This window comes from Hoplias malabaricus, chromosome 1, assembly GCF_029633855.1.
Source record: "Hoplias malabaricus isolate fHopMal1 chromosome 1, fHopMal1.hap1, whole genome shotgun sequence".
In the NCBI taxonomy this organism is placed as follows: Eukaryota; Metazoa; Chordata; class Actinopteri; order Characiformes; family Erythrinidae; genus Hoplias; species Hoplias malabaricus.
Genome location: NC_089800.1, coordinates 85,472,689 through 85,490,860, shown reverse-complemented (window position 1 = coordinate 85,490,860; position 18,172 = coordinate 85,472,689). Strand labels below are relative to the sequence as shown.

The 18,172-nt window shown below is 41.1% G+C and overlaps 1 protein-coding gene across 2 annotated transcripts in view; it reads right to left on the bottom strand.

Annotated features, from left to right (window-relative positions):
* bcl11ba (BCL11 transcription factor B a) overlaps window positions 1-11,450 on the bottom strand; it is a 58,912-nt gene extending 47,462 nt beyond the window's left edge. For both annotated transcript variants that reach the window (XM_066675867.1, XM_066675860.1), the window contains exon 1: window positions 11,318-11,450. In XM_066675867.1, coding sequence (XP_066531964.1) covers window positions 11,318-11,375 — 58 coding nt within the window. In that variant the 5' untranslated portion in view covers window positions 11,376-11,450. The remainder of the gene's footprint in view (window positions 1-11,317) is intronic.
* Window positions 11,451-18,172: the final 6,722 nt, after the last annotated feature.

Genomic DNA, 18,172 nt, shown 5'->3' with positions numbered 1-18,172 from the left:
AATCTAAGGCAGGTAATCTGCACTGTAAACCGCTGCTACACCTGTGTCCAAATGTCAAAGCTCAGCCAGCTGTCTCTCTTCATTTGTTTTATGGTTTTTTAAATAAGCAGCTCGTTCTTTGTGGAGAAGCTTAAAAATGCCACTGGAGAAAAAAGGGGAAAAGAGAGATCACAGCGATGAAGGAAATGACTTATATTTGTTTATTTCACTGGAATCTTTCAGAACAACACTGACAAATACATAATAATAATAATAATTGTTATTATTATTGCTACAGTGAAAATACTTGATGCTCAGTAACTAATAGAGAAGTCCATATGTAATAATAATAATAATAATAATATCCACTGCAGTTATTAATCTCACATATGGCGCCTTAAGGGAGAAGCAGAAGTGGCAGTGTAATAATAATAGTAATAATAATAATAATAATAATAATATTAATAATAATAACGTGTGTGTGTTGTTTTAGCCTCAGGTGCAGGTGTTATGAAAGGCCTAACCTATGATGAGCAATAGAGCATCTCCCACTAATCCGGCCCCCACTCAGAGACATAGGGGCAGCGTACAGACCCCCTTCAGGCAAAATCAGTCCATCTGTGCATTAAATTAGCACTTCATCTATGGAAATAAAACAGGCACACACATGCGGCCTGATACACACTGCACCGTCACACAGACAAGTGGGGCGTGCTTTTGTCTTCATAAAATACAGAATCATAACGAACTGTGTATTTATAGTTATACGTAGACAACTGAGACGATACCCGCAAAGAGCAGAGACTGCCTGAGATCTACGTATTCACACAGTGTGCACCTGTGAACTCATGCATATATGTGTGTGAAGGTTTGCATGTGCAGTACACTGCGTGTGTGTGTGTGTGTGTACGTACATCCTGGGAACTTGCAAAAGCAAGATAAGGGCGGGGAAGGCTCCATATACACAAACACCAACAAGTGAGTAAAGTAAAAAAATATGTAGCTACATTTTGTAGCTAATTTAGAGCAGAAGGTAAAACAATTGTTAGCTTGTAATGTAAGTTAACACAGCACTTCTGGGCTACGTCTGTTGGTCGGTTCATGAAACGTGTTACGCTCGGTGTAAGGACAGCTGGTGTTTTGTAACGATATTAAAAAAGAACAACTTTAAAGGCTAAAGTAAATAAATAAATGGTTTGTTGTTTGGATTGTTTTTGAAGAGTGAGGGACTGTTTGTGAAAGATGTGTTTGTTACGAATGTAAATCACAGCACTGGATTCTACATTTTGATACTGATTTTACGCATTTTACGTTAAAACACATCCCTCACTGACACAGGAACATGAACCATATCCCAACACAGAGATGAAATACAGTCCCACGGCTTTGTTTTATACTCTACCTACTTCCTGCACTAGTTTTTTTGAATGCGATCTGTGTTATTGATGTGAGAAGAATGTAAACTCAACACACCTCTTATTTTTAGGGTATAATGAGGTCTTTACAGACTGATAATAAGGAGTCTGGAGGTGTGTGTGTGTGTGTGTGTGTGTGTGTGAGGCCGCTAGAAGAATGTGTGAGTGAGGCTATGGTGGAAAGCATTAGTTTAATGTGTCACAGGTCCAGCGCAAGCCCAAATCACACTGACAGCAGGAGCTAAAGCCCAGACCGGTAAAAAATGTGGGCAGCTCAATTTCTCTTCTCCTTCTCTCTCTCTTTCTCTCTTTCTCTCTCTCTGCCAACCACAGGAAGCATGCTGCTAGCATGCAATGCTGTAACTATGCACTTTAAAAGAAAATTCGTAACCCCCTCCAACCCCAAACCCCGCACATGCACACACCAGGTGTTAAACCATGCTGCTGCAGTTAACACTGATATTCTATTACCGCTGCATGATATGGACATGAATTACTGATTCTCCTTAAAGCTGTTGATTCGTTGAGCAATGAACTTAAGCCTTTTACGCAAAATAACAAACGCCGAGTGAACTACATATGCCTACTTTGATCGGGAATACACACACTCACTGGAAAACTGGAAACAAGCCTGAATTCCCTGAGAGTATCCTATAAATGTGGTAAAAATCGTATTTAATTCTATAAAAAGCAACTCGTGGTGATGCAAGTTTGTCGTAACAAGTGTCGCTGCTATTTGTGCACGTTAGAGGCCACCGTGGGAACCTACCACGTCTGAAATGTTTTTACAGGTTAGTAGATCAGGATGGAGAGTGTTCTTTGGCCCCGGGATTAGTTCTGATGCTAACTTCCTGAGAACAAAATGACATCAGATTCAGGGGGAGTCTAATATTTGATTAAAAAAACAAACAAACTAATAAATATACATCCCTTTTTCTAGTATTATTTACATGCATCTGAGTTGGTTGTGTCTAGTCTGTTACTAAACTATAACTGGACAGTCTCTGTTTAGGGGAGGGACTTACAGAAAGGTTGGCTGTCATTGGTTTAATTGTTTCTTCACAGCACTTTATTTTAAGGGAGATATTTTAAGCTGAACATGTACTGGAATGAAAGTCAGTGTGTGTGTGTGTGTGTGTGTGTGTGTGTGTGTGTGTGTGTGTGTGTGTGTATACTTCCTTTAGCTGGTCGAGCCAAACAGCCAGGAGTGTGCCATCTCTTACTCACTCTCTCTCTCTCTCTCTCTCTGTCCCTCTCCTCCACCAGCGATAACAATGCTGTCACCAAGGTAACATTACAGCTCATCATTTTCCCTGATCCCTCAACAAATACTCCATATAATTCTATCAGGGCCACGGAAATGTCAAATGTTATTTGTCTTTATCGAGCACTCTCTCCAGCAGCCGGGGCGGATTTAAAGGAGAAATGACTGTGCTTATGTTTTCCAGAGTAGCAACCGGCACCGAACGAAGGCCTGATTTCAAACACTTCCTTTCCTAAACCGACAGGGTCTTCCCACCCCCCTCGTAATTATCTAAACATGGCGGTGTCGGTAGCGGGAGGCTCCTCTCGCTCACAGCTCGTGGCGAATGATAGATGTGAGCGGGTTCCTGACGATGTCCTAATTTACCTAGGCTGAGATGAGTCAGAGTGCGCTCTAATAGGATTTCCGTTTGCTAGTTACAAAGAACAAAACCAAGGCAAATTGAGCATCTAAAAACCAACAAGTCACAATGCAGCTCTTAGCATTTCCATTTCGGAGGGGAGCGCCATTGTGGCGAGGCCGCTCTAATTCCTCAGACCTGCGTAAGGCCTTTGTGAGGCTGAAAGGGGAGTGAAATTGCTGTTGACAGGTATTTGGCTGATTTTGGAACTCCAGTCTGGATCGGGGGGGTGGGGGGGAATTGATAAAAAAGAAACTACAGATGTCGGCATGACATAACTCCACCTTAGCGAAGTTTCGCACGACTCAAACGGCCTCACAAAGCCGTCGTTAACACTCTCTGCTATCTGGCGGTGATGTAACCAAACTATTGAGGCTTTCCGCTGAAGAAGGAGCAGCGCAGTGAGACGTTGAGATCAGAATCTGATAGCGTTTAAGCTTTTTTTCAAACTTTCAGAGGCTTAATAGACGACGTTTAGCATTTTGTTGTGTTTTTCAAACACTGTCCTAATACCTAATATAAAGATTTACCCCTCCACCCCCACCTGCCCCCACCCCCACACCAATTAAAGCCATTCACAGTGGCTTAGGGATCTACAGAGAATGAAAACATTAATCAAACAATAAAAGGCCACAGTTTTGTGTTTGTGCACCATTTTTCCTCTTCATCTCCTCAGCTGAAAGCTCCTGAAGCCCCAGGGCGAAACGCAGACTCTGACCATAGCTGTGGCTGCACCACATCGCTAACAATCAGCAGTGGAGGGACAAACAGATAAACCAACAACAAACAAACAAACAGACAGACAAACGTATACAGAGGTAACAAGGCCCGTGCAGGAACAGCAGCGGCGAGCCTCCTCGCTCTCCCTCCACATGTCCGTCATGTGTGCAAGAACTGCACAGGCCTTGGCACACGCACGCACGCACGCGCGCTTCAAACGCGGTCACGCTGCTCGCAGGAATCTATCAGGAATTAATTAGGCTGTCATTAATCTGTAACCTACATTAAAGCACGCCGACACTCGCAGCAAAAGCAGTGTGCAGCTGAGACGAAAAAAAGGAAAGAAAAAAAAGAAAAGAAAACAGAAGCTGCTTCTTCCTCTCCTCCTTTCTCTGCTTAAGGAGCGAGGCGAAGGCGATCATATCTCCGTATGTATTTGCATTGCCTACTACTGTGTAAATATTTAATACACAGAGCACACGTACCCAAAAAGGGCAAGGCGCACTCGTCTTCTGTGCGGTGGCTCTCTGCAAAACACGTACGCGACAGAGACCCGCTCTCAGACTCTACATCCATCGCATCAAACTTCACGCGTGTGCAAATGAAGCCGTTAAAGAACGGAGGAGAGAGAGAGAGAGAGAGAGAGAGAGAGAGAGGCAGCAGTGGAATTTCAGCAGCGTGGCCATGTGGTTTAATTAAAAAAAACGAGAGAGAGAGAGAGAGAGAGAGAAACAAAAGAAGAAGATGGAAATTAGTCTTCTTGCAGGTAAAATGAGATTAACACGAAGGCGTCCACTGGGAGCCAGTCTAAGCATTGCTAACCCTCTATCAGGAAATCTCATCAGGGAGGCATTACCTAATATTTTCATATGGAGAGAAAAAAGACAGACTGGATATTACCAGTGTATCTCTTTCACACGCTGTAGACGCTGCCTTAAAGGGTTAAAGACACAAGAAATCTACTTTTTCTGTTGAAATTGATGACAAAACAATGGTGGGAAAAGGTAAATAATATGGAGTAGGTTACAATAGGTTCAGAAATGTGTGTGTGTGTGTGTGTGTGTGTGTGTGTGTGTGTACATACATATATATATTTGTGATTTTTCATATATATATATATATATGTAATAAAAATGTTATACATGCATAATACATACGTAATAAGAATGACGCCTATGTGTAATACATATGTAATTACTCATACACTCATATACATTCCTCAAGCCTTACCCTAATATTAACATCAGTAAAGAAAAATGAGCTAGATCTCCTCTAAGCACTTTACAAGTCTGGACATATCTGTCCTGAAAATGTATAATGCATATCCACACACACACATCCAGAGAGAAATCTGTGCAGCTCAGGAGGCAGTGTGTTTCCACACTGAGGGGCACTCAGCCTTAAGCCAGCTGTGGGACGTCAAAAAAAAAAACGGCCGGCCGCTATTAAAAGCCTCTGAGTCTCGTAAATCAAACCATGTTCAAAAAGAAAAAAAAACTCGTGGATATCCACACACTCCTGGAGCCGTCCGAGAGGATTCTGCAGCCTCGTATTTACACTGACGGACAAGCGTACACTCCTTCACATAGCATCAGCGACAGAGGGAGAAACACACTCTCTCTCTCTCTCTCTCCCTCTCTCTCCCTCTCTTCGTGCAAACAAAAGGCACCTGAAAGCTAGAGGAGTGAATTTGCAAGCGTATTAATCAAAATCGCCAGGCAGACATTTCCTTCATTGTTAGGGGGGAAAGCATGTACTCCAGCGAGTCGCCTGGTGTTTTTTTTTTTTTTTTTCTTTTAATGTCGCACAGCCACATTTATTTATTTAGATAGAGAGAACAATGGGCCCCTCACTCCAAAATGCCCTCAAGTTTTCAAGCCCACTTTATCATTCCACTCCTCAGCGTTCAGCCAAACAAATGAGAGGTGTGATGCTGCTCCTGGTCATGTGACTGCCTTCAGTATTCACAACAATGTAGATGCATTTTAAATCGGTTATTAAATAGTTAATATCTCAGTGTGTTATATACACGTATGGGGCTTCAGTTAATCTCTCTCTCTCTCTATAATTTATATATATATGTGTGTGTGTGTGTGTGTGTGTGTGTGTGTGTGTGTGTGTGTGTGTGTGTGTGTTATCAGTATCTAAATGCCTAAGGTACATCAAATGTATACCACCTGCTTATGCTTTTTATTTAGAGTTGTAAATAATGCCAAATTGTAAAATTTAAAAGAAAAAGTAAAAAAAAATGGGGACAGCCACAGAGTGAGAGTGTGTGAAAAAGAAGGAAAGACGAGGAAAGAGAGAGAGAGAGAGAGAGAGAGAGAGATTCTGAATGCTGTAAGACCAGCTGCTGCTTTAAGACGTTGACAGTTTGATGTAAACTTATGGCTGTTAATGGTGATATCATCTGAAACATCTATGCAGAGTCGTCAAAAGCCACCGCCCAGAAGTTCAGTCAACTAACACCCCCCCTCCTTTACCCTCCCCCCCGCCCCCCCACCCCCCTTCCCATCCCCCACTATAGATCATTTAGAAAATATGTTTTTTTTTCTTTAAACAGTTTTTTTCACAGCTCCCTGCCACCCCCCTGTGACAGACTTAGAGCTCCCCCTAGCAGGTCTGATCCAGAAGCCCACAGCCACACTCCACCCGGAGAACACAATCCAAATAATAATAAGGAGAAAAATACATCAGATTCCTTCTAACGACAGCCCTAACAAAGGCGTGTCGGGGCACAGGAGGACGAGCCGAGCCACCGGCCCTGTGATGAATTATTTAAAAAAAAGTCTTTCAGGATGATGCTCCGTGTCTCTCACCTACAGCCAGTAATGCAAATGGTGTAAAGTGTAAATGGTACACTTTCCTCTCTTCTAGACACACTCTTCTTTTTCCCCGTACATTCTGTTGGCTGAATACACACACATCTCTGTGTTCATGTCTATACACACCTGCCCTACATCATGTTTATTCCTTACACACACTGTCAGAGTTAATGTAACACTCTGTTTGAACTCCAAACAAATCACAAATAAAAAATATCTTTACACCATTTGATTTGAAGGAACATGTTACTAACGAATGGAATCAAAACAACCCACAAAAATACCGACAAATCATTTCAGGTTTGAACGACTCTAACGTAAACCGTGAAACTGAATTTTTGTTTTTAATTCCACTCTGCTCTGAAAACACTGGCATATTTTCAGCTGATTTTCCTTTTCGTTTGATGACGAGACCTGTCAACCTGCTTGTTTACGCAGCGCCGCGACATCACACGCAGGACGGCGTCTGGTTCGACGATTAACCGTAAAATTACAGTTCTACGTTTTAAAAAAATACAGAGCTTGACTGTAAATCATTTTTCAATTTTATAGTCCTTCCGCTCTCATATTAAAAACTCCTTGATTATGTGATGGTCTGTTAGGTTTTTAAATAAACACAGGCCTTTGTACGTTAACTCATTAAAAGTGGCTTTAAACACGTTCAACAATCAACACATTCCTGTTTAAAAAAAAATTAAAAAATAGGTCGAAATGAATGAGATTCCAGTGAGGGTTTTTCGGTCGTTCCTAAAGTTTCCCCAGAAACACAGACACTGATCACGTCTCACACCACGTTTATACCACTCAGAAACGTGTACACGCTTTAAAAACGACAGCCTGGAAATGTATTGCAGCGATATACACTGTGTAAAAATGATCATCTGAAAAATTATTTTACAAAGTGAGTTTATTAAACTCTAACAGAACTAGGGTTTCATTCCAGAACTTGAATAAATCCAGTTCAATTGCTTTTTCTCACCTGAAGACATTTTCTCAGGTTACCATTATATCACAAGGTAAATGCTCTCTCTCTCTCTCTCTCTCTCTCTCTCTCTCTCTCTCTCTCTCTCTCTCTTCTCTCTCTCTCTCTCTCTCTCTCTATGCTAGGCCAGCAGAACTATTGATGTGCAGCAGTGCAAACTTTGCTGTCACTTGTTCCGGGATCATGAATTAAGTTGTTACTGAACCTCTCTCTCTCTCTCTCTCTCTCTCTCTCTCACACACTCACACACACACACACACACACACACACACACAGAAATGGCCTTATACTGACATGGGGTAATCCAGTAAAGACACGCGGTTAAAATAATCTAAATACCGCAGAATACATGCTGACTAGCAGACAGCATTACACACACACACACACACACACACACACACACACACACACACACACACACACACACACACACACACACAGTGTCCCCAAAAAGAGCCCACCCTGATTCGGTCTCATCTACACCCTCTTTTTTAAACTAAAACAAGCAATCAGTGACAGAAATAAAGAGCACATGTGAATTACACCGAATCATCTCCCACAATCCCACTGTAGATGCTTTAACGCCATGTCGACCACCACCCAATAAAATTTACAGAGTTGATTATTTGACTCTGGCTCCGAGTGTTGCTTTGTGAAATATAAATGAGGATAAACGCAAATAGGTCGTTTTCATTTAACAATTTCTTGCCTTATACGTGTTAAAGGTATGTGTTAAAATGAAATGCAATTAACTTTATTAAAATCCTACTATTTGAATGTGTTTATTTGCATTTATGGGGTTTTATACGGTTTGACGGCATTATTAACACAATAATAAAAAAAGTTATACACATACATGCATGCACACACACACACACACACACACACACACGCTCGCAGAGAGAGAGAGAGAGAGAGAGAGAGAGAGAGAGACACACACATCAAGTCTCAAGTCTTTTGGAGAACAATGAACTCTCAGGAAGAACACACTCCTTCAGCTCAAACGAGTGTGTGCCAGCACCTGGCCTACGTACACCGAATAAAACACACTAATCTCCATTCATTTGAGAGGGAAGGACCTCCGTTCTGCCTGCAGTGCTTGTAACAGTAGAAAAAAAAGAGTCAGTAAAAGTATCTGATGTGACTCTCTCTCTCTTTCTCTCCCTCCTTTTCTCTCACACACACACACACACTCTCTCTCTACCTCACTCTCCCCCCCACAAGTCATTTTAAAAAAAGCCTCCTGATGTCTGGTTTGGTGACTGTTGCGGTGTGTGTGTGTGCATGTGTGTACGTGTGTGAGAGGTTCCTCGGTGTAATCTGAGTGTTCTGATGTCCGAAGGCCAAATTAGTTACAGCAGCAAAATGGAGGAGATATGACACCCATCGCTGATGAAGATGATGCACTGATAGTGTTACTGTAGCATGGAGACTTTAATATCTATACGTCTATGAAAACAGCCTGTTCTCGTGAATACAAACATGATCCTTTTCATGCAAAGGCACGTTACTGCAATCACTAAACGCTGTTAACGGTACACAAACACAACATGTGAAAATCATCAATTCTTTGTCACATAACCAAGCTAAAGTCATGTCCGTTTTAAATCAACAATGCATGAGTTGGAGTGTGAAAAAAAAATGTGTAAAACAGTTTTAAAAAAAAGCAGACGCAAAAGGAAAAGTCTCTCTAATGGATGTGCACATGCGTATGCTTAAAGAAACTGATTAGTGAAAGAATAGTGTGTGGGAGAGAGCAGCGTACACACTCCTAACCCTGAACAACACAAAGCAGATTTGGGTGGCATTACATCACTGCTTTCTGTTCTGAATTAGCTGGATTAAGGCTTGACGACTATACTTAAACACTGGAATATATTAAGAAAAGAAAATATTCTCCTTTGAAGCGCTTGTTAACTCTAACCCCCTAGAAAAAACAATGATTCCACATAAGTAGGTGGTCTGGTAAACGTATACCGTTGTATATACTTTTCATTAGGCTACTATAATCATGATCATGTGGTCGCAGCTAAATATTTTATATCATAAAAGTGAGTCTGTGTTTTGAGTTTATGCGCTACGGATTTGATGGGAAAGTAAAGTCATGCAAAAATAAAAATAAAAATCTTTGCTAGTGAAACAGTTGAGCAATAAGAGTCGTGTCTCTCTGCTTGCCCTTGGCCCTTCGTCCTGTAGCACCCCATCTTCATTCACATACAGTTAGAAATCTGCTCATTTTATGGCGGAATTAAAATCATCAAAGTGCTTTGTGTTGAGACAAATGTAAGAGCAGGCCACACTTCTGGTAAATGCCTACGTTTGAATGGTAAGTTTTGGTTAATTCATAGAAGCCGGGAAAAATAATAATAAAAAAATAATAATAATGTTTTTCTCTGTCTTTTTAAAAATAGTGAAAGCTAAAAAAAAAAAACAACTTAAGGATAATGTGCCTTTAAATAGAGCTCTAAACTTTATTACACTATTAATTTCCACTTTTCAGACTGTAAAAATAATTTATTTAAATAATTACAAATCTACAAGCAAAGATACAAGGACACTGTCCCACTGACTGCAAGGAGAGTGAACCTCTCCTGCTGCAAGAAGAGAAAACTTCCACAAAAAAATCTACTGAAAGTGACAGGAACGTTCCGCGGGTGAAGATAAAGGTAAAAAAGAAGTCTCCAAAATCAATACCTCAGCCCTAACACTGCTGACTTCAGAAAAACGAAAAGCGAAGACCTACTATAGCCTACATGTTTAATTAAGACTCTGAGGCGTAATTCATCTCCATAAACATCTCATCTCCGCTCTAAAATAAGGCTAATAGCTTCTAAACTACAAAAATACAATCACACGATAAACACTTCAACCGTCCCCAGGGCTCACAGAAGCAGTTAGCAGAGTTTACAAACGTACTCAAAAATCTCAAAAAAGATGGGGTTTAATATTTTTATTTAACTTTTTTTTTTAAATATACTATTATTTGGGCACTCAGTGTTAACAAATATCGATTTTAACTAAATTAAATTTGTAAATAAGACATTTTCTGTCACAGAATTAAAGGACTATAAAAAAACCGCCGCTTTTCAAAATTAAAGTTTGAATAAAAAGTTTTCTATTATTATTAATATTATTATAAAATATGCTCCTCCTCAAATTGAAGATAATTCAAAGTGTCTACGTGAGGTAATATGAGAAAGTTACCTGAGAAGGGCAAAACTTAAAATAAAAATAAAAAATTATAAACAGAACAAAATAAAAAGTAAAAGTAGCTAAATGCTAATAGTGAGAGCTGTGGGAATGGAAAGGTGTACAGGTTACGGTTGTTGTTTTCTGTCACACATGTAAAACACTTTCGTCCCCAACACTTCTTTTCAGCGTATAAGTTTGAATACGAAAGCTTCACGATGACGTTACCAGTTCAGCTCGTATTCAGCTCATTTAATTGTGTTTTGGATATTATTTTTAATAAAGTGCCGCGCGTTTCAAAGCCTATTACCCTGCACTTCCCTGCGTCTACACTCCACGGTGATAAGAGCTCAGAGCTGATCCCAGCACTAATACTACTGCTCCTACCCACACTACTACTACACTTACAGACACCACTACTGCTCCTACCAACGTTACTGATACTGTTACTCTTAATAATAATGCCAACGATGAAAGTACTACTACTAATAATAATAATAGTGATAATTCAGGTAAAAGGCGGTGAAGCCTGGAGCTACTCACGCGTCCTGCTCTCTCTCTGCGACAGATGCTGAGGGTTTCCCTGCTTGCGACGGGACATTGCCCTGGCATTTACACTGGCATCGCCCGGAGACGGTGCGCAACGGACGGCGAGGTGGCCTCTCCTCCTTCTCCTCTTCTCCTCCTCCTCCTCCTCCTCCTCCTCCTCCTCCTCGCCTTCTCTCTCCTCTTCCCTCCGCGTACTTTTCAAAAAGCACCTCTTATTAAAAAACGAAGCCCTGGCATGAGCAGAGGCACCATAAAAGACTGGCAACGACAAAAGATAAAGTAAGAGCGCGCGACGGAGAGAGAGAACGAGAGAGAGAGACAGCCAGAGAGAGTTGCAGTTGCAGTCGAGGGTCTTTTCTCTCTCTGCCCCTCTTCTTTGCCCCGGCGAGAGTGGCACGAGCGCTGCAAACTCTTTGCCCGGTGGACATCAATTCACTTCAGCCACCACAGGAGAGAGAGACGAGGAGAAGAAGAAAAAAGAAGCAAAAAGAAAAAATGCAATGCACGCAAAAAAGGAGAGGAAGAAAACAAACAGTAATCAAAAATATCCTCGACGTCTCGTGCCCTCGAGTGTGCCAGTCGCTGGGTGCCAAGCGAGCCTTTCTTTCTTTCTTTCTTTCCCTCTTTCTCTCTTTTTTCTTTCTTTCTTTCAGTGTGGAGGGGCTGGAGAGAGAGAGAGGTGCCAGGCTCTGAGTGTGTGTGCTGGAGAGTGAGAGTGTGTGTGAGTGTGTGTGTGTGTGTGTGTGTATGCGAAGGATGAGGCGAGTTGAGGGCGAGTCTTCTTATGGCCCCGAGTTTCGCCTCTGCAGCCTCTCCAAAGCGCGTGGCGCACGAGACTGGCTAAAAAGCAGACCTGCTCTCTCTCTCTCTCTCTCTCTCTCTCTCTCTCTCTCTCTCTCTCTGAAGACGGCTCAGTCCCTCGGTCCTGCTCGTTTTGCCCCCCTCCTCCGCTTCCCCCTCCCCCTCCTCCTCCTCTGTGTGTGTGTGTGCATGTGTGTGTGCGTGTGTATGTGTGCGCGCTCGCGTGTGTGTGAGGGCTGCCTCCGTTCAAGTTCAAGTGCGGACGTGACGTTTGAGTCCAACGGTGGGAAAGGGAGAGCGAGCGAGAGCGCGCGAGGGAGAGAGAGAGGGAGAGTGGTGAGTGAGTGAGAGAGGGAGTGAGTGTGTGTGTGTGTGTGTGTGTGTGTGCAAGTGCACTGGGGGCGACTAGCGGCGGCTGCTCGCAGCTGTGGGACGGAGCGGACAGCGAGGGGCTGCTTTACGCGCGTTTGCGCGCTTTTGCGCGCCTCTCGCGCTGTGCCGCTGCTTGTCCGAACGCTGTTATGCGCCGGGCACGACGCTTATTACTAAGTTAAACCTCGCTGACCTAAAGGGAGGGGCGGGAAAGGACAGCGGGGTTGGAGACACCTCGGCGCGAGTGATGGAGTGGATACAGGGATAGGACCAAAGTGTAATAATGAAATGTGTGGATTTAAGGGGTCATTTCTAAATGTCCTATTCTGGGACTAGAATTTGTCTTTTCCACACGTCACTCACCACGTGCAGCACTGATAAATAAATAATAAAAATAAAATATTAGTAAGAAATAATAATAATTTAACAATTAATAAATAGCAATTGTCTATTTGAAGGAATTACACTTATAATAATAATACTAATAACTAATAATAGTAATGTGTTGTTTTTTATTCTGTTATTTAATGCTAATTAGGGCATTAAACTAAAATCAATATGATGACTTATAAATTATTCTTGTCGTTTCAGATGGTTTCTGAGGTTCGGAGTCAGTGGTGTTTATAAACGTGAGGGACATTTTTCTATGTTCATTGCAGGAGGAGTCCCTTTTTTACCTGGAGCAGAGCTCATAAAAAACACTTTGAATTATAAGGACTTCTTTGAGAGCCATTTGACTCATGCCTTCTTGAGTGACTGTGGTAATAGCTACGTTAAAAAGCATAGTAGTGTGTGATGGTTGACCAGTATTAGCCAGAGCAGGTTTAAGACACTAATTGTCCAAGAAAGGCAGAAAGAGGGGGGATATATCCACAGTTGTCCTGGCGGCGCAACTCCATCCAATAATAATCCACTAAGGAAGGAGCCTAAACCTATGTCCAGTTGTAGAGACCCGTGCATGGTGATCTGCAGTGGACGTAGGTGGGTCTTTTTTGTTGAGACTATTGTGGGCTGATGAGTGACGCTCCAGGATGAGTCTCACATGATGAACCAGGAAAAGTTTGTGTAACATATTCGATCACGAGTGACGTGTCCTTTCAGTTTGATGGGACTCAGGAAGCTTACTTCTCCTCCCATAGGAATAAATGTATCTACCATTCAAATAGAAGCTATTGGATACAGCGACCCGTAGGATGAGTGTTAAACGGATGCTTTGTGTTTCTAATCACGATGGAGTTCAGGACTGGGAAAGTCAAAGAACAAACAACAGATTATAGTGATCAATTTGTTATATCACTGTGTATTATATATAACAAATATATGTTGTATTCGCATGTATATATTATTTTGTGGGGGTTGGGTTTACAGTCAATCTATACTTACTACCCCCCCCCACCCCCACCTCACTCCAGTCCCTCATGAAAATTATGACTACATTTCCAATAGTTTAGGAAGCAGTGGTCTGCCACAGTAATCACACTGTATTTCACTGGTTGTGTAGAGGAAGCTGCATTCAGTTCTCTTCGCTTTCTGAAGACATCCCCCCTGTTTCTGAAACCACAAATGTTTCTTAAGAACCACTTTGGCAGCCCAAGAGCCATGTCTGTGTCTGTATTACATTGCAATAGAAAAATAATAACATAAACATTTGAAATTCGAACGGGTCCTAACTCTGTACAAAGCCTTTTCCCTATTATTAACATCTCTATGCTCATAAATATAAACAGCTGCCAACGTCTCACTGTTTTAATCAGCGAAGTGAGTCTACCTCGGACAGTTTGATGAGTACCATTTATTTTTATGAGATTTTAAGGGACATTTGATCTCAAATATAATTTCTAGTGTCATGATTCCACCACCAAGGCCACCAAAAGTCTTCAAACACCAGCTGTCTATGTGACCACTGAGATCCCACACACATATGTAGCGATGTGGTTATTAAAGTTGTAAAAGCAGAAGTGCTAAGCTGAAAGAGAGAGAGAGAAAGAGAGAGAGAGAGAGAGAGCTGACTCCCCTCCACTCCACTGCCTCACATTAAGCTGCTGCTGTTGCTGCTGCTTTGTTGGACTCGTCCTCGTGTTCTTGACTTGTAATGCAACAGTACCCTCTGTTGGCTAGCTGTGTGTCAGATGTAGCACAGGGCCGGCTTCTCCGAGACACACACTCTCAGCTGTTGGAACACACACTCAGACTAAAGGATACGGCTGTACTTGACTTTTTATGAAGCCAGTTGCTTTTGAATTCTATAAAATCCTTATGAAAGAAGCGAATATGGAATTCGTAGCTATTTCTTTGCATTGGAAAAAAAGTGGATTGCTAAAAATATGATTGTAACTGCAGTGGTTCTAGTAGGAGTTATAGTAGAATAATAATAATAATAATAATAATAATAATAATAATAATAATAATACATATCCCATGATTCAATTTAAAAATATAAGCTAATACAGTACCCTACTTCACAAAGATGTATTCAATTTTAAATTCAGATACAAACCTGATAATCGTTTGCTAACATGACTGTTCCACTGGGTTAATACTTGATGTGATTAAATATCACAAATGCTACTAATCTTATTGATAAAGTGATAAAAGTCCTACACTCTTTGGCAGAACATGGTCTTTAGCTGTACATGCCGCCCCCTGTTTTTAATACCTTCCTTTTATGGCGACCCTTTATACGTTCAGATGGTTTTGTGCCTTCACTGTTCTACTTTAGAAAAATGGACAACACTCAGAATAACTCTCGCTGTCCTCTGTACTTTTATTTAGAGAATATATCTCCACTTATTCAATTTTGAAATGTGGCATTTATTCCATTTGCTCGCTCTCCTGTCTTTAATTATTCTTTTTTTTTTTGTTATTAAATCTCATTTGAAACAGTTCTATTATGAAAACAAATGTTCATTATTCCTTCTGGTAAAGAGGGTGAAGGAAGTTGAATTATGCAAAGTGTCCAACTGGAATTGGTCACTTCTTAGAAACCAAAAACGTACCAAAGGTTCTCCAGGGATCCTTCAGTAACGAACTCTGGCACCTAACCGATCATTTGATGATGGAAACACATTGTAAAAGGGCCCTGTCTAACACCAAAAAAAAAAGGGTTCCACAATTGCTTCACGTAAAACAATTTTGGCTAAGAATAGTCTCACTACTGTTAATAATAATATTAATAATAACAATAACAATTCCCATTATTTTTCTCTTATGTATTCTAATACATCTCTCCTTTAGTTATCACCTTTACAGAGTGTTCTCTCATCTCGTTTTTTAAATATACATCTTAAAAACTCTACAGGAAATGTGCGCCTTCTATGTCTGTTAATGGTGTAAAAATGTGTCGTTTTTTTACGACAAATATTAATAAAAAATGTCGATTCAATTTTAGAGTATCCCCTGTTCCCCAAACACGGCTCTGGTGTTGATTACATTTGTGAGGTCATGTATAAAGCAGTGCATGGTTTAACTGTAACGAATTGTAAGTGTATAACTCATATATATATAACTCAATAGTTATTACATTCAAGTCATAAACACAATGCTACGTCACATTTCTGATGTATCCCTATTTTTAAAAAACACTGTCATAGACTTCTATTCATTGTGAAGTCTTAACCTTACATTATTCATGTAGTAGTTGGAGGCTAGGCCTAACTCTAACCTTAACCTTAACCTTACCATAAACAAAACCTTTAAACACGTGTTTTTTTAATGCAATGAGTTATTTTTTCGGTCCCCTCAAAGTTATATAATGCATGCACACACACACACACACACACACACACACATTAATTTACTGAATGACTAAAATGAAATGTAATGAACTTGTGTAAACTGTAGTACACCTATGAGTCTATCCATGATATAATCAATCAGTTTGAGTTTATGAAGTGTCTTTCTCCACAGCAGAGACACAGACATTAATCTTCACAATCTGAAGGAATGTCACTCTTAATTGCTTTTCAATAAAGACAAGAGATCAAATCACAAGGCTTGGGTTTGTCATGTGGTTAAATATATGAGTGATAAGGCACCTCTGTGGACTGTAACGACCTGCTGCCTTTATTTGGCCATGGATCTGAGGTGTTTTTAAATAAAGACAGCCCTCCAGAGCTGTAAACTCAAAATCATTTACTAAAAATATGTGCTTGACCATGCCTCTGTTTATTGTTTGTGGATAAACTCGCCTTAATCAGTGCCTGGGACGTCAGTCTACAGTCTAATATCAAAATCTATATCCTTAGAACCCATAAAACTGTTACTGACCCTATGACCCTATTAGATATGTGACAAATATGTAATAAAGCTTAGTTTTGGGATAAATGAGTAAAATACACTGTGGAAAAATACACCAGCTTTAACTCAAAAAAGCTACCTTAAAAATGTAAGGTAAATCCAATTAATGACTCATGAGTTTAAGTCAAGTTTGGCTTTGAACTACTTCCTGCAAGTTGATTTGACTTTAAATTGCTTAACTACGTACGTTGAAAGTACACACGACTCATTCCAACGTAGCTATTTAAGTTAAAAGACGTATTGACGTTACGTTTTTAAATTTAATTATTGTGACGACTGCTGACAAGAAAAACTATCCTGCGTCGTCGTTGTTTTTAACGCCGTAGGAGACTCAAGCTGCAGTGTTTCACCCTGAAGGTGAGGCCTCTGACAAAATACATCTCGCTACAAAGAAAGACCCAATAAACAACCGAAAAGCATCCCACAAATTACTCCCTCACAGCACACAACAATGAAAATAAATCCCCAAACGAGTGAACAAGGTGGGCCCGCAGTGCATGCTGGGAGCTCTTCCTGAGCGTACCAAAGCCCCGCCCATAGCCATAACTCGGTTTCAAGTTCGTTTCACTCTTTCAAATTAAAACCTCGTGTTGAAAGGCTGAGAAACTCTTAAAATTGAGTTGAAATCACAAAATTGTGTTTGAAAAGTTAGGGTTAAATGACACAAAGGTGATGTCATGACTTATCGCTATCGCTATCGCTAACGAATTTTTTACAGTGTAGGAAAACCTGGATAAGGGGAGATTTAGCTGTGAACAGACCACTGGTGTGAATCTATTTCACTCAAATGAAAGTCAAAGCACCAGGGCTCATATGTAAAGTAGTATTTAAAGAATAGCCTCTCACTATTCTGGCAACATGCAAAAACATGGAGTTAATTAGCTTATAATGAATAGCTTTGTCTCTTTGGCCCTCGGCCAACTACAAACATTACACTTTGGCCCCGAGACAAAAAGTTTTGCCCACCCCCGTTCTGTACGCTTTAAGTCTCAGCAGCTTCTGTTCCCCGGTCTTTTAATGATGGAAGTAAGGAAGTGGGCATGTGTGTGTACATTTCAAGATGCCCCGCGAAGGCCCTGCAGCTTCTCTTCAGGAAGCCCCTCGCTCTGAGACCCTCGGGGACGAGCGGGCTGCTCTTTGAGGCGCGTGGATACAGGAGGGAGACGCGATTGTTTGAGAAGAAAAATGCCAGCGGAGTGTGACTAAATCGGTTTGCTTGGCCAGTCGGACATAGGCTGATTCCCCCGTCCCAGGAGAGAGAGAGAGGAGAGAGAGAGAGAGAGAGAGAGAGAGAGGCCCCGTAAAATCCTGGCATCAGATCGAAAAGTTGACGTTTTCCAAAGCACCGCATTCACAACAATTAGCTACCTTCAGTCTCAG